At 41.6% G+C, this 16,275-nt stretch overlaps 1 protein-coding gene across 2 annotated transcripts in view; it reads right to left on the minus strand.

The window, feature by feature from the left end:
- Positions 1-16,275, minus strand: part of UBAP1 (ubiquitin associated protein 1) — a 34,831-nt gene continuing 18,556 nt past the window's right edge. For both annotated transcript variants that reach the window (XM_062599455.1, XM_062599456.1), the window contains exons 3-8: positions 12,423-12,547; positions 10,295-11,224; positions 5,232-5,270; positions 3,534-3,731; positions 2,005-2,106; positions 1-1,225 (exon numbers count right to left, since the gene is read on the minus strand). In XM_062599455.1, coding sequence (XP_062455439.1) covers positions 1,085-1,225; positions 2,005-2,106; positions 3,534-3,731; positions 5,232-5,270; positions 10,295-11,224; positions 12,423-12,547 — 1,535 coding nt within the window. In that variant the 3' untranslated portion in view covers positions 1-1,084. The remainder of the gene's footprint in view (positions 1,226-2,004; positions 2,107-3,533; positions 3,732-5,231; positions 5,271-10,294; positions 11,225-12,422; positions 12,548-16,275) is intronic.

Raw genomic sequence — 16,275 nt, forward strand, 5'->3', positions numbered from 1 at the left:
TTACATTTGAGGGTTTTATTAGTTGTTCTTCTGCAGAATCAAAATATTTAGCAAATTACTTAAGATTCCTCAAGACTGCTGATATTTTATGTATTTAGAACTTGAACAATGTACAACATAATACACTTCATACTACCAAAACCAACCCAAACCCTGATTTCTAGTACTAGATGTTATTACGTAGTTCTATAGCAGTGTGGAGAAGGGAACTAATGCAGTGAGTATATTTTGTCTTAAAGAAAGTGCTTGAAAGAAACCTCCTGCTTCACACAGTATTATTAAAAAAAAAAAAAAATCTGATTTCCTAGCAGGGCATTTCCTTAAATAACCTACAAACCTGGAGGTTAAGAATACTGAGCCCTAGCTCTCTGCCTTCAGGTTCAAGAACCCACGCAAGTTGCAGCTCCAGGTCAAGTTCACAGCTTACCTGTTTCAAGAGAACTTACACACCACTCAGCATTGGATGCTTATGTCTGGCAGAAGTGTTGGATGCATGGGTCAAAAAAAAAAAAAAAAAAAACACGCACGGGAAGAGGAACAGCTTCTCTTTTTATGCATAGCGACAGTTTCTGAACCAGTGTTTTACTAAGTTACAGACTAACTTCCAACCAAAAAATAAAACTCCATTGCACTAAAGGTCAAATTTAACCAGTTAATCTGGACTGTGAAAGTCAAGTAATTCAGTACAAGCAGACACCATGAAAGCAGCTTTAAAGAACCAAAGCATCCTAGTTTCAGAACCAACTTAGTATTCTTCTGTCCAACTCCAGTGCAACAGTAGGGGAAAAAAACCACTCCTGTTTCTGCCTATATACAATTCCAGCAGAGTTTGGGCAGTCTAAACTCTCCGTGGCCAAGCTGGAAAAAGGAAACTTAGGAAAGGGCACTTTAAAATTTTAATTTAAGAAAGAAAGTTGGCTCTCATTTGAAAGAACTGCTGTATAATGCACGCAGGCAGTCTTGCTCAGTCACTCTCCCGTGTATGCAAAAAGCTGGACTCCTTGTCGAGAGCAAGTCACACTGGATGCGAAGGTAGCGGTGCTGGTCCTGCTCCATTATGCGTCGAGAACCCAGGAATGCGTTTTCAGCTGGCTCCTGCCCGGGCCATTAGAGCTTCCAGAGCATTGTGTTGGTCGTTGTTATGTAATAACAAGACCTCCTTAATGTCTTTTAGTTCAAAGCCCATTTCTTTAAACTGACTCATTAGTTGGAGAAGTTCTGTGGTCTGAAAGAGAGAGAGAATTATTTGTAAGAGAGTAAAGGACCAAGCCTCATTCTTACCTGGGGCTGGGGCTTAGCACAGTGCCACCTTCCAACCGCTGGGAACCCTAACTCCGAGCCCCCAAAATACATCTCATTCAGCAAGCTCATTTTAGAAAAGCTGCATTCGCACCAAAGCCAGTGGAGCTCAGCATTCAGCAGCACACTGAGCCTCACCTTCAGCAAGACGGTTACTTTGAACACTATTACAAGCCGTATTTGTGAATGGTGCAATAACTCTCTATCAAATGAGTAGTGAAAACAAACAGGTTGAAATTAAACAGAGCTGGTTAGCTGAATTTTTTGTAGTGTATTTTATCTGTGGATCTTAGGTAATGGGCAGCTAGGGGACACCGACATACTGCAGAGGAAATTCATCGCTGCAGCAGGCAGGGCAGGCAGAGTTTTGAGGGTAATTTGCTGCTTCTGAAGTCAGGTGTCCCTGTACCAAGCACTTGGTCCAAAAGTGGAGTAGATGTTCAAAACATGATAGTCAAAATAGACAAGGCTCTTAAAAAAAGCCTGTCTCCATACAAATGCATTCAGGTGAGAACAATAAAAACAGTTATACAGAATGTGTCTAGTGCTTTAACACATATTCACTTTATCACCAGAAGGATGTTCTCTGAAAGCAAGGCAGTATTACTGTGAAGCCAAAATTACATCAGTCATTTTAGAGGAACTGCTGCTGGAACTCCCCTTCATGATGCAATTTCACTGTTGCTTAGCATGTAACGTCCTCACCTTCTCTTCTGAACACTGATGCATTTCCAAAGCTGCTTCAACAAGAAGCGGATCAAAACCCTTCTCACAAAGCTGTCCATGTGCAAACAAGTAATCCAAAACCTGCAGAAAATGAGGAAAAGAAACTAAGTTTGCAGAGTGACATTTTCAGTGTGCAGTTGTGTACCAACTCTGCACAGGCAGAGGGGCTAAGCATAATTCTACCCCAGGCTTCACTGGGGACTGAAAAAAAAAAAAAGTTCTTCCTAGTAGAGCTGAGAAGTTCTCTACACAACAGCTTGTTCAGAGAAAATGAACAAATTTTTTTTGGTCTTTTTTACAGTCTCCTACCAGCTCTGAACTTCACTTTATACTTGGGTCAAAACAATCTTACAAATCTAACTTCAGCCTTTTGCTCCTGATAACTGAGCAGACAGCAGAAGTTTAAGATTAATAGTGCTTGACTCTACAAGTTTTTGAAGTGATATTGTAGGTCCTGCAATTAAGGTAAGTCAGCTTTTGAATCTGTTTCCTCTCAGATATCTCCAAGAGTTAGAGTCCAGAAGTGGGCAGCCTTTTAAGATCAACTCAGGCTGCTCAGTGACCTGTAAATCTCAGCTCTTCCATGCAGAAACTGTTGCCAAATTTCTCATCTATTCTTAGCTGTGAGAGGTATGGGTAAGGGTTAGATGAGTAAGAGAAAGGTAATGTTAAGAATATAGGAGAACACAACCTGAAAATACAGCAGGAATTAAAACTGCCTTCCATTTAGTACTATAGTTCATTTCAGTATGCTGTTTAAGCAGATTCACAATTGGTGGACAAGCAGAACAGCTCCACAGGTAGGCAAATTCTGCCCAGAACAAAAGTTATTGGGACACCACCTCCAGCTATCTATGCAATCCAGCAAGGGGATGCTCTGGACAACGCACAGCAAACAAGGTCAGCTTGGACAGTCCAGCCACATTGTCCCTGTTTTAAAATGGCTTTGTCTGAAGCTGATCCAAGACCCAGAGCCAGGCTTCACTCTCTGGCACTGTATACTCTGACCTGATTTTAAAAAGTGTTTGAGGCAACATACAGGGCAGGAAGCACCACAGTCACAGTACAAGATGTCAGTCACTGGTGCCTTGCAAGAGCCTTTCGTAACTGTAGTAATCTTGCAGTGGCCAATCCCTCAACAGAAGTGTGACACAGTGTGGATCCTCAGTGGCATCCTTTGTGGCTCTTGAGAAGACCAGTTACTTCTCCCAGCTTCACGCGGAGCTGAGGGTCTGTCCCAGCCTCATACAGCTGGGATGCAGCACTTGCAGGTGTGGCTGCCTTAACAGAAACTTTTGCAGGTGATTTGGGGGATGGGGGCTTTGGGGAGCTCTCAGTGCCAGGTGACTCAGCCTCTCCAGAGGTTAACACCACAGTAGCTACAAGCTGCAACACAGTTTTACAAGTCCAAGAGTTCCCCTCTCCCCATTTTTACAAACCCAAGGTCCAGTTCCTCAGCAGAAACAGCATCTGAGGGAGGGCCCCTTTCCTGTTCCACAGACTCTTACCTGGTCTATGTTCTGTCCCTTCTTCTTCATGGCTTTCAGGACATTCTCAGGTGAGTACCCCATGTTGACAACTGTCTCTATGCACTGTCTCTCACTGGCAGAGAGGGCTTGCAGTAGCTCGGGAGTGGGGCCACCCGTCTGCTTTGTGCAACTGGTGTTATTGGGCACTTTAGACACTGGAAAATGTTGGTGCGTTACCTAAGGGTAGGAGTGAAAAAGAAAGATTAGGTGATGGTAATCCTCTATATCCCAGTGCCCCTACATGCTTCCAGCTAGCGCAGAATTAGGATATACTGCAGAAGATATAGGGTAAATCATTTTAGTAAATAGTTAACTGAAGAAGTTTTCTAGAGTGCCATGGGGAAGTTACTCCTCATTAGGGTAAAAACCAAGCAATGTGTATAGGCTGACTTCCACCATACTCCTTCTACCCTCAAAATCACCTTAAATAGTCCACAGAATCACAGAATCAGTAAGGTTGGAAAGGACCTCTGGAGATCATCTAGTCAAACCTCCCTGCTCAAGCAGGGTCACCTAGAGCACGTTAGACAGGGTTGCCTCCAGGCAGGCCTTGAAGAGCTCCAGAGAAGGAGACTCCACAACCTCTTTGGGCAACCTGTTCCAGTGCTCTCTTTCTCACAGTGAAGAAATTCCCCCTCACGTTCAGGTGGAACTTCCCGTGCTTCAATTTCTGCCCACTGCCTCTTGTCTTGTCACATGGGACAACTGAAAAGAGTCTCTCAGTCTTCTCTTCCCCAGGCTGAAGAGGCCCGCTCTTGCAGCCGTTCCTCATAGGGCAGGTGCTCGAGCCCTCTGATCATCTTTGTAGCCCTATGCTGTACTCTCTCCAGTAGCTCCATGTCTCTCTTGTCCTGGGGAGCCCAGAACTGGACACAGGACTCGAGATGAGGCCTCACCAGGGCTGAGTAGAGGGGGATGATCACCTCCCTTGACCTGCTGGCAACACTCTTCCTAATGCACCCCTGGATACCATTGGCCTTCTTGGCCACAAGGGCACATTGCTGGCTCATGGTCAACTTGTCATCCACCAGCACTCCCAGGTCTTCTCTGCAGAGCTGCTCTCCAGCAGATCAGCCCCCAGCTTGTACTGATGCCTAGGGTTATTTCTCCCTAGGTGTAGGACTCTGCACTTGCCCTTGTTGAACCTCACGAGGTTCCTCTCCGCCCAACTCTCCAACCTGTCCAGGTCTCTCTGAATGGCAGAACAGCCCTCAGCTGTATAAGCACTCCTCCCAGCTTGGTATCATTAGCAAACTTGCTGAGGAGGCACTCTGTCCACTCATCCAGGTCATTGATGAAGAAGCTGAACAGGATGGGACCCAGTACTGAGCCCTGGGGGATGCGACTAGCCATAGGCCTCCACCTAGACTCCACGCCACTGATGACAACCCTCTGAGCTCTGCCTTTCAGCCAGTTCTCAATCCACCTCAAAGTCCCATCCAGACTCCTTACAGTATACCTCCTCCTACTGTTGAGGCTAAATCTTTCAATACCATGCCTAGTATTTGCAAAAGTAGTAGCCACTTACAGGCAAACCCTGTACCTCAGAGTTTCCCCAACCAAGTTTACTAGTCACCTATGACTGGCTGCACCCAAAGGAACACTGCTTTAGGAAGCACTTCAGGGACATTTTAGAAATACCACACAATGCAAGCACACAGGCATTTGAGAACTTACCACAGGGATTTCTGCTTCCTTGTAGTCTGAGTGTACCTGCTGGATAAGACAAATAATATGATGAACATTACGCACCATTGAGCAGATTGTGTTACAGCTTGGTGAGATGGGTTTAATGGAGGAAGAGCTCAGACTAAGTCTGCCAAGCTAGGGAGACTTGTGCTGTGGTCAACCTTCCACATCTTGGAGGTGCAGAAGCTGTGCAGTTGTGCACAGTTACAGAATACGTCTCATAAGGATTTTCTTTTCTTAATATTCTGTAAATGGATTATACTCCAAGGAGAATGTTCTTCCTTCCCACAGTAACTGTAAATGTGTTTATTCTGTCACTGTGAAAGCTACAGATTCATACATCTCTGTAACACACTGACTCCAGTTCAGCTTTTGACATAGTGATATACTAGTGACAGTGTATAACTACTAAATGACATTAATCAAATTTGAAGTCATTACCCAGAGGCTTCTTTTGACTTTGATTATGAGAAGAGGTAGGAGAAAGTTATACCCCCATTGTGCCTTTTCTACTCTCAAAGTTACGCATTTCAGGTGCCATAAACAAGCAATGTTACATGCTGGCTAAGAAAAGCAAGTGATTTTTAACCAACATTGCAATACTTCATCCCACACCCAGTACATCCCAATGAGGCAAGGCAAAAACACCCATCTGTGACAGTAAAGTTTTATAATTTACCCTCAGTAAACCTTTTACTGGGTTAAAAGTGACCTATTCTTCTTCTAGCTCCAAGCTAGTTTCTAAACCTAGCTTCTGCTATAGCTATTTCAAAAAGCCCCTTGGGTCTGTATCAACCTCAGCCTGGTACTGAGGACTGTAACACCCAGAGGCTGCATTCAGCCTGCACTAACAGACATTTGGCTTGGGCAAAAACTTGAGGGGGAACATAAGAGGAGCTACCACACAGTGACGTTCCTCATTTCACTCACGTCAAATACAGGCTTTTAAATGACTTATTGGCTAGGATTTTCAATTTAAATTTTATTAGTTCCCTGTCACTTCCGTTAGCCTCAAACTCTCACATTCCTACGCTCCTCCCAGGGTGGACAGGAAGGAGAATAAGCAACATGGAACAGGCCCATTCTGAGGAGTTTCAGCTATTAACAGTCCAGAAGTAGATCATTTCTATGGTGGATCAAGCTCAGTGTCTCACCTGTTCCCTTCAAACTCCACAATAGTCTAGCAAGGAATCCTACCTGTGTCCCAGCTGCATGTCTGCTCCATTTTTGCAGAGCCAGTCTGAGAGGGCAGAACCAAACAACTGCTTTACACTACTCTGCCCAACTTAACAGGCTGCAGTTATAGTGCAGTTAAGAGGATCACACTCCAAATAATACACTCAAGCATTAAAAGCTCCCTGAAGGTTGACAGCCTAACCTATGCCAGAGCAATTCTTACCTTCAGTATTTAAAAATCACTGTTCAGTTCATCACTATTTGCTATTAGTCCCCGTAGGGCTTTTGTGCCCACGTCTGCCTGCTTCTAACTGTACTAGCACATCTAATAAAATATATCTCCCAGAAAAATCTTACTTCCCCCAAATACAAACTTGTCAGCTGGTTTAATTCCCCCATAAAGATAGATATAGATTTTCAGTGGGCTTGCAACATTAAAAGCTAAATCAAATGCTGAATCAAGCACTTTGTCATAACCAAATCTGCATGTTTCAATTCAATCATTTAAAAGGCTTCCTGTGTTTCAAGCAGAAGTAGGATAATCTACAAGAAAGTATTTTGGCTCAAATGCCTCAAAGTTTATTGCTTCTCTTTATACGGTTTAAGCTAAAACAGACTGAAAGAAGCAAACAAGCTTTCAAGCAGAAGGGCCTTTTTTTGGCCCAAACAGGAAAGATCTCCCAAAGCTTTATAAATTTTATCAGAGTTGTTCCTCTATTAAACATTTAGCAAATTCCTTTCATCTGGGATGAAAGAGGAGCCTCTGTTCTGTATTTCCACCCATCTCCAGCTACAGGCTAAGAACATCTCCTCTAGGAGACAAAGTCTGAGAAGTCACATGTAGTCCGATGGCCTGGTTACCCGAGAACCTCCCCTCATGGGTGATGAGGAGCTCAAACCAGTTTGTGCGCACCCTCTCCAGACTCCGCCAGAGCAAGAAGCACAGGCATACGTGACACACTGAAACATTGCTCTAGAGCCCTGAAATCAGCCATTTATCAGTTTGTCTAAATGGAGGATGCTCTGTTCTCTCTGCTACCAGTATCAGAAGCAGTTTTTGGTTCTTCTGGCTGCAATTCAGTGTCAGACAGTAAGGTAAAACCAAACTCCTTCTCACCAATCTACTCTAGCTTTACAAGCTGTTCTCACGATCAACAGTTCCCACAGGAAGAGGGGAAAATGTCAGTGAAGGAACTGCAGGAGAAAGTCAGAACCGGTCACTCAGTCATGCTCCCCTGTTTTCAAACTTGCATTTTGATGTCCTTTGAGGAAGGGACACGCGGTGCTTTAGGCCTGTACTTGCACACTGTTTCTACTTTGTTAGGGACTTCATAGACAAGCCAGGGACCCCATCAGCTGGCTGGTCCACCAGGCACATCATGCTAATACAGTAGCATATAATAATGGTGTGTCAGGCATGCCCCAGCTGCCCGTTAGCTGAAATCCACCGATAAAATAAACTACACTCAAAAAAAAAAAAAATTAGCTAACCAGTTCTGTTTAATTTCAACCTGTTTGTCATTTTCACTACTCATTTCTCTGCCAATTTTGTAAGCAGAAAGCCAGTGAGCTGCAAAGAAAAAAAAATACTTTGACCTCAGCAGGGATCCAGAAACTAAAGCTCAGGGGCAGCTGAGCAAACTCGAAGGAGAGAAAACAACTCCGAACACAGCTGCTGCAGCAGTTAGTAAATCAAAATTCTAAAATTTGCTATTTATATGCAAACATCCTCTATCCAATTCACTGATAAAGCATAAGATTAGAAAGTAACTCCAAAACAGTTACAGTTTGTGGTCCCAGTGAGAAAGATATATCACCCTGGAATATACAGGGACATAACTGTCCCGAGGCTTTCTAAAATCGGCCAGGCTTATTCTTGTGCAACCTTGCACAAAAAGGATGCATGATCTTCCTACTCAAGGGAGCTAAAAGGATCCCTCTGAAACCCTTCTCTATCAAATATCTGGGGATATTTGTTTCAAGAAATTGGAGTAAACGCATATACTGTAACTCAGCTGTCATCTTCCAGCCACTTGGACCATACTATGGAAATATAAGATGAGGGTACTCTGAAGTCTTGGAAATAAGAGAAACAGAACTAGTTCCATCAGCATACGCATCTAGGTTGTGCTACTCCAAACAAAACCAATTTCAATAAATATTTATTGTTCCTAGTAAATCCTATCAGTTTTCTTAGTATTTACGTCTATTTATTTAATTCTTCAGTTTATTGGTTTGTGTCTTCCCTTAGAGCACCCTAGAGAATACATCTCCTTTTTGATTTTTAACAGGTTTTAATCTAGCAGAAATTTAAATAGCTGGTGTGAGAGTCTGACCATCTTAAAGGCCCACCTATCTAGTATTAAATGATATTTTACATTCATCCCCAGAGCCATGGAATACACACTCAGAAATAAAACCTTGAAGTGTGTTGTGTGTGTGTGTATATATTATCATATATATATATATATATTATTATACTCAGAGATATGTGTGTGTGTGTATATATACACGATAATAAAATAATTTCTCAAACCTGTGCTTTGTAATAGTGAGCAGTTTCTCAATACGTTGCTACTTCTGCCAGAAGTTTACTATAGTAAAGACTTGTTTTAGTGATCAACAAATAGCTACTCTGCTGTGCTAAGGAATAGACTAATTGCCAAAAAATTGTATCTCTCAATTATTAATGCATTTATTAAAGCCTGAAACAAGGCTAAAAAGCCATGGGTGTGAAGCACTCACTTGCTTTACAGCACATGATGTCATACAAAAACCTAAAGTATGTCAGTAAGTCCATAGCACCACCGATGCACTGCTTTTTTTGCACAAAAGTCTTTCACTTTCTCAAATTTTAGAGCTATGTAGAGGATTTGAAGTTTCCATTAGTTTTCACGAGTATTGGTGTCCAAAGCTTAGGTTATTTGGGGAGGAAAAAAAAGGTCTGCAAGTTGCCTCAGATCTAGATTTTCATCTACAAAGAAACAACAGCAGCTGTGAAGTTAAATGCCCAGTAACTTCAGAACTTGCAAGTTTGAGGAAAGTGTTACACTCCTCTCTCCCAGCTAAATGGAAACCAATTATTTTAGTAATTTGAGATGATCTTTGAGACTGCTTTTGGCATCCACAGAGCAACCCTTTCACACTCCCTCACAAGGAAGAGGGCTATTACCAGATTCAGACCAGCAATATTATTTTGCTTTTAAAGGCTATTTTTTAAAAGGATCTAGGGCAAGAAATTTTTTTTTTTCACTACAGATCAACTGTTAGCACTATTTTTCTTACCTGAAAGCAGCAAAGAACAACTGTGACAGCTTTTTATATATTATTGCTTCTATTCCTTGGAAAAGCTGCAATTCTCATCTTTTCCAGCAATTACGTAAGTGAACCTAGAAACACATCTAGAAGAGCTGCTTTGCATCATTCATTTCCTATACTTAAACTCAAAACCTACAAGTAGTTTCAAAGATGTCATCTCATTGACCAAGACAGAACGCAAGACTGCAAAGTAATCTTACCACTCTTAACTCGAAGGTATACAACCATGAACAGCTATCAGCTTGTGAAGAGCTGGGGGTGAAGAGAGGAGTGGAAACGCTAAAAAATGCCACTCCAGAATTATTTAAAAAGTAACAGACTTGGAGGGATGAAAAACCTGCAAAGGAATCAATAGTCCAATGACCACAACTCTCAGCACAAACACTGATCAGGTTACCACTTAAATGAAGAGGCATTGCAGCATCTAATCTGTCCTGCCGCTATATATATATCACTCATTAATGAAACTAAAAACAAAGCCACAAGACATTTTAGAAGTAATATTTGCCTCCACACATCCCCCCAGCCAACTCAATTCTAACCAGTCGCATGTTTACCGATGTCGCTGTGCTTTGAGATGATTCTTCTTCTGTACAAACTGTCAACTCAGCCAGGGAAGGCAGCCTGGATGAAGAGGATAATGCTGATGTCTCCATGCCACTGTCCTCATTTAGAGCAGAAAGACCAACCATATGGTGTCCATTCAGTTCACTAGCTTTACTCTGAGCAAAGGTTTGCAGAGAGCTCAGAAAAGTGCCATTGCGGAGACAGGTAGTGCTGTGGAAAGTGCTCGTGAGCTTTGATGATTTTTGATCACTCTCATCGGAGTCAAGTTTAGGAAAGGACAGGGATTTGATATTGCTCACCGAAGTGATAGGGGGCAGGGACACTTTGGAAGACAAGGACATCTTTTCACAGTTTCCCAACTGCGGTAAAGTGATAAAGCCATTGGGTTTGTGAAGGGGTTTGAAGTCCAACGTGGCCCTTTCTATGGATGCCAGAACTTCTTGATCTTGTAAGACAGACTCGGGCCCTCCTTTGGGCAAACTACTGTCTAACAGCTGGGCAACAATTGGCCCAGTCGTACCAACATGAATTTCAAGAATGTTTTTTAATTCCTCCTTATCATCAATAGTTTTTAATTCCAGTTTGTCAAACGGGTCTTCTTCACATTCAAAATCAGCTGGGTTGAAATCTGCTTTTGGACGAGGTGGACTAAGAACCTTCTGCTTCACTGCACTGCTGTCAGCTGGCAAGGGAGTAAGAATATTATTGTGCTGCAGACTAGCAAGGATAGGGTTAATAGGAGGAGGTATGACCTCAGGGCAAGGTCCCTCTGAGAACCCCATTTTATTGCTGTCCTCTGAAGCTGCCTTTGAGTTTGCTATCGCTTCTTTTGCCTTTCGTTCAGCTTCTCTCTGAGCAGCTTGAATTTTTTTGATATCTTCAGCCCACTCAATTGTTTTCTTTTCCAGTGAGAAGTCATACTGACAGGGGAAAAAAAGAGATAAATTGTAAGGATCATAGTGACTATTTCTAACAGCAACATACCTAACAAAGAATAATGGCTGTATGAAATATCAGTTGTTAGTGAGTGCAAATCAAGCATAGAACTAAGATGGACAGTCTAGATGGTGAACTACCCACCATCCACAGATTCCACAAGTCATTCAAGAACACAGTGGAGTAATTTTTGCATCCAAAAACCAATGTGGTATTACTCAAGTCCCATTTGAAGATCTATACGGGACTTTACATTAGCATTTTACTCCCATTGATTGAAGATGTATCAGTATTCTTACACGAATACCAATCAGTAATATGACTACCTGCAGGAGCTGATTTTGCCACTATTACTACCATAACTGCATCCCACAAGCTTTTCTTATTTTTAATATCAGCTCCTTCAAACTCAGATTAGCACAGAAAGGCATTTATATAAGCTACTCACTATCAGTTTGCTGGCCGAGAGTTGATAGTGGCCTGTTTGAGAGAGGATAAAATTCTGAACAAATTATATCTATTTAAAGCCTTAACAACTTAGGAAGAATGAACAGCCTTAGCGTTCTTTAAATAACCACAGCTTGCTCAGAGAACATAGGCTTCCAGCTAAGTTCAGGGTGCAACCTACCTGTGACTCACAAGAAGTTCATGCACAACTCCCCTGCCAGGATACTGTCACATTATCAAAACAGGAGTGCTCTTGCCATGGGGCCAATAGGTAACTGAAATTCCCAGCTTTAAGAGTTATGCTTAAGCAACTGATTTTATGCTACCAAAAGTTCAGGGGAACAGATTCATGCTCCTGGAAGACCTCGAAGCAACCTAATATGCTGCATCAGGTTTGCTACATGGCTAGACAAGAACTCCCATCAGAATTGCACATGAACTGGAAATTTATTTCTTCATCCCTTTAGAAGGAGAATCCATAAAATACTGTCATAAAAACATAATTTCAGTTACTCTCAAACAGGATTTTTCAAGCATGCCATCACATGGGTATTTGAGTTTTTCCACTTTACTTTTCTCTAGCATAACAACTGGCACCACAGCACAGTTGAGACTAACTTTTGACTACATACGCAAAACTAAACTTCCTGAGACTTAGAGCATCACATATTGGCAGCAAGGGAAGAAGAGGGCAGAAAGGGAAAAAAAAAAAAAAAAAAAAAAACCCAAACTTACCTGGGCTTCTCTGACAAGCTGAGGAGAATCAGGCAGGCAAAAACCAATCGGTAATCCAACCTTAGGTGGGGTTTTGAATTTGTCTCCTATCTTAAATGGGACATCATCAAGATAACTGAAAGGCCCTAAGATCAAAAGCAGAAGTGGTATCAGAAACTTGTTTAATGCATTCAATTGAGACTCAAATTTCTGTATCTGGGAGCTATTCTATCTCTGCAAATCTAGCAGTATCAGGTGACTAAAAAGGAAATTGCTTGATCAGAAATACATTTAATACATTTGGACTTTGTTGCCTCTTTAACATATATTTTAGTGCATAATTACATTTTGACAACCATCCAAATATAGGACAGATCTTCAAGTTAGTACCCCCAGCATTAGCTTCCCTTGTGACAAAACTATGCCCACACAACTGAAATTAAAGCTCTCCTGAACATTATATTAAGTTATGTTTCTGTAACAGAATCAATCACATTTTCTGATATTCAAAATAGGCCTAAAAGCAATCCAGCTCGAGAGCAGCTAAGAAACTAAAATCCATCCTCTTCCCACAAGTCAGAAATAATGTTTGGTCACAAGTGGTCACAAGGGCAAAGCAGCCCAAAGCCTAGAAGCACCATTTTAATCAAAACACAGTGAAATAGCTTACGACTATTTAACTTAGCAATTCAGATTTTAGGTAGAGGGAGGGGAGGAAGAAAAACAAAAATCTAACTTAACCAATCAATCTTGATTGTGGCCACTCTGATGGTGGAGTGGCCACAAACTTACTTCATAGTTCCTTGTATTGATCACTTCCATGTGGTATTTAAAGTGTTTTAACACAGACTATTTCTTCATGCATCCTGTAAACTCCTAAGGCAGAATTGCCAAGAATTCAAGTAAGCCAGGCTACAGGTTTGTTTTCCCTTCATGCTCTATGAAAAAGCATCAGAAACCACACAATACATACACCCCTCTGTTTTGAGTTTAACTCAAAGGGGTCTCTTGGATCACTGGATGAAGCTTTCACAATTACTGGCAAGGTTTTGATTGTGCACAGAAGTTTGAAGTGTTCCTCAAATACTCATTTGCTATTTTGCTTTGAGTTACAGATCCAACAAGACATCAGTGGCAATGTCTCAGATGTTGTTCAGTGGCTAACTTCTTGCTCAGTGAGCTGTGATTGTCATTTTTATCTGACCTATTTTCATACTTAGACAACAGTTTAAGTACTATTTGTGTTCCTTTACTGTTGACTCATCTACAATAATGCAGCCACAAGCTCTAACAGGAAGAACAGCTTTTAAAAACAGGAACATCTTATTAGTTTGGAGTTAAATACTCATGTGTTGTCATCAGTTGAGCTCACTGACAACTACTACCACTACTGCAACACAACATCCAAACATTGGATTTGAGCTGGCAATTTAAGAGTTCTCTGATAATTTCAAGGTGTTTGCTGATGCAAGAATAGTGAACGTGCCAGCCTTTGCACTGGCACATCACAGCCCAGAGATGACCGGATCTTCTGATCCTTGGAGCTTGGAGGAGCCTGCTTATTCCTACTGACACTAGTCCTGATGTAACCAGGACTATCAAAGGACGTGAGTGAAACAGAATCACCTCTTCCCACCCGTCTCAGAAGATGGCCTAAAGGTCTCAGAACACAAAAACGTGTCTTGCTAGGCCTGTTGGTATGATGAGGAAAGTAGTACTGTCTTCCCTTACACAGCTTTCTTGTTTGCCTGAAGCAGACACTAACCACAGAGGGTACGTGCACACATTGCCACAGCAACACCGAGTTTGTTTTGGTACAGTTAAAAAAAAAAAAAAAGGAGAAAGAGAGAACACACACACAGAACCTCCGGACTAGACAGGCTGAACTGATGGCTGTCAGGTTAACCTCAGCACACAGACTAAGGAATAGAGACTTCAGTTTCTTCCCAGAAATAGGATTTTCTGATAGCGACTACTACTATAACCTTGTCTCAAAGACAGCTCTGCTACAGAAGTCACAAGCACATATTAAGAGACAGACCAAGTCTCTCAAGACATCAGACAGTAAAAAGCTTTTCTGAAGTGAGTAACACTGATGTACATAGTATCCATTTTGTTCCAGTCTAACCAGAAAAGTACTAGTTAGAATTAAAATCTGATCCAGAAAGCAATAAATTTATTCTTTTTGTAGAAGAATAATCTTTCTGCCTGCACAAATCTGATGAGGGGCACAAATTTTGTTTTATTGCTTTAGAGAATTTACTGTTTAAACAAAATCCACATATAAAGTATCATGCACATCAGCGTTTTAAAGGTCACATGTTCAAATGAAGCAATTACAGCTCAAGAAAACCTCTGTTATATGGCTATGACTACTTCATCTTTTTATGGACTTAAAAGCATATTGCGGAAGTTCTGAGAATAGCCCCAGCAGAACTATACCTGTCAAACTGATCTATGATACCACGCAGTGTATGATATTCCTGACCCAAGGAGCTACTAGCAGAGATTAAATTTCTCTCCACTTTAGTGTAATGCAGTAATCACTAGTCAACTAGTAGAAATGTTCTCCAGCTTGACAGCATGATGAAAACAGTTACCAATTATTACTAGGTAACAGTCTGAAACCTAGAAGTAGTTAATTTTTGCTGCTAGCCTTAAGGGGGGAAAAAACCAAACAAAAAACAAACAAACAAACAAACAAAAAAAAAAACCCCACACTTCAGTAACTTCCAAAAATTAAGATCAAAAGCTTTCAAACTGTATAGCAGTAGTGATAACAGCAATAATTGCACTACACTCAATATATCCTTTGCACACCAGATGATGCCACTAATTATTAAAACTGAAGCTTGAACTTTCTATTATTCGAGTGACAGGACTGCACTTGAAGCTATCTGCTTAGGGAAAGTTATACATGTATGCTAAGGTCACCCTTCAAAGCAGCAAGAGGTTTCCCTCCTCTCCAGCTGTAGCTCCCATCTTCACCTCAACAGCAACTCTCTGAAGTCCAAAAAATAGCTCAACAGTAAGTATAAGAAGCATGTTAACTACATTGACTCACTTCTACCAACCTGTCAGGGACACAGAGTCGCAGGCAGCTATTGGGCAACACACTTTACCCTACGCTGAAATTCGGTTAGTGGGATTGCTTCTTACATACCCTGCGGAAGACTGAAAATACTGTCCTGCTCATTTCTACAGACATAACAAGCCAAGGAAGTTGCTTCACTACTCCTAACAAACAGTACTGCTGGTGATAGCACTGCTGATATCATTAGGAACAGAGGGTACTCAACGGGATAGTTCAAGTTAACCAGTGAGGTTACAGCATCATTTCTTTTGATCTTGTTGTTTCGATTCCGGGGGCATGTTCCACAACGTTGTACTGTTTTAAGAAACATTTAAGGCAGGTTGAGTTCTAGCTCTCAGCTGTATCCTTGCTGTCTTCTCTGCTTCCTAAGCAGGCAGAGTACAAACAGATTCTAAGATGAGCACTTCAGAGCCTTCACAGACACCATTCATACACACAAGAAAACAACTGCCTAACAGCTGGCAGCCACCTAATGAGTTCTGCTTGCCACAGGACTACTAGTCCAGAACAATGAAGGAGGCCATCTAAACTAAGTTTTCACAGGCCATTTTTATTAATTCTTGGTTATGCAGTTAAATTAAAGAAATGCCTATATACCTCAATTTTACACTTGCAAGATTGAATAGGAAACCTGGAATAGCAAAGCCCAGGGCAAAGGGAACGCCTCAGGACCCTCTTATCTGAAGGATAATCCAGGAAGATCAAGGTTGAGTTTCTAAAAGCAGAAATTCCTGTAGCATTAAACACATTAGGAATTTTGCCCGTACCTACCATTAACTG

Source organism: Rhea pennata, chromosome Z (assembly GCF_028389875.1).
Source record: "Rhea pennata isolate bPtePen1 chromosome Z, bPtePen1.pri, whole genome shotgun sequence".
Taxonomy (NCBI): domain Eukaryota; kingdom Metazoa; phylum Chordata; class Aves; order Rheiformes; family Rheidae; genus Rhea; species Rhea pennata.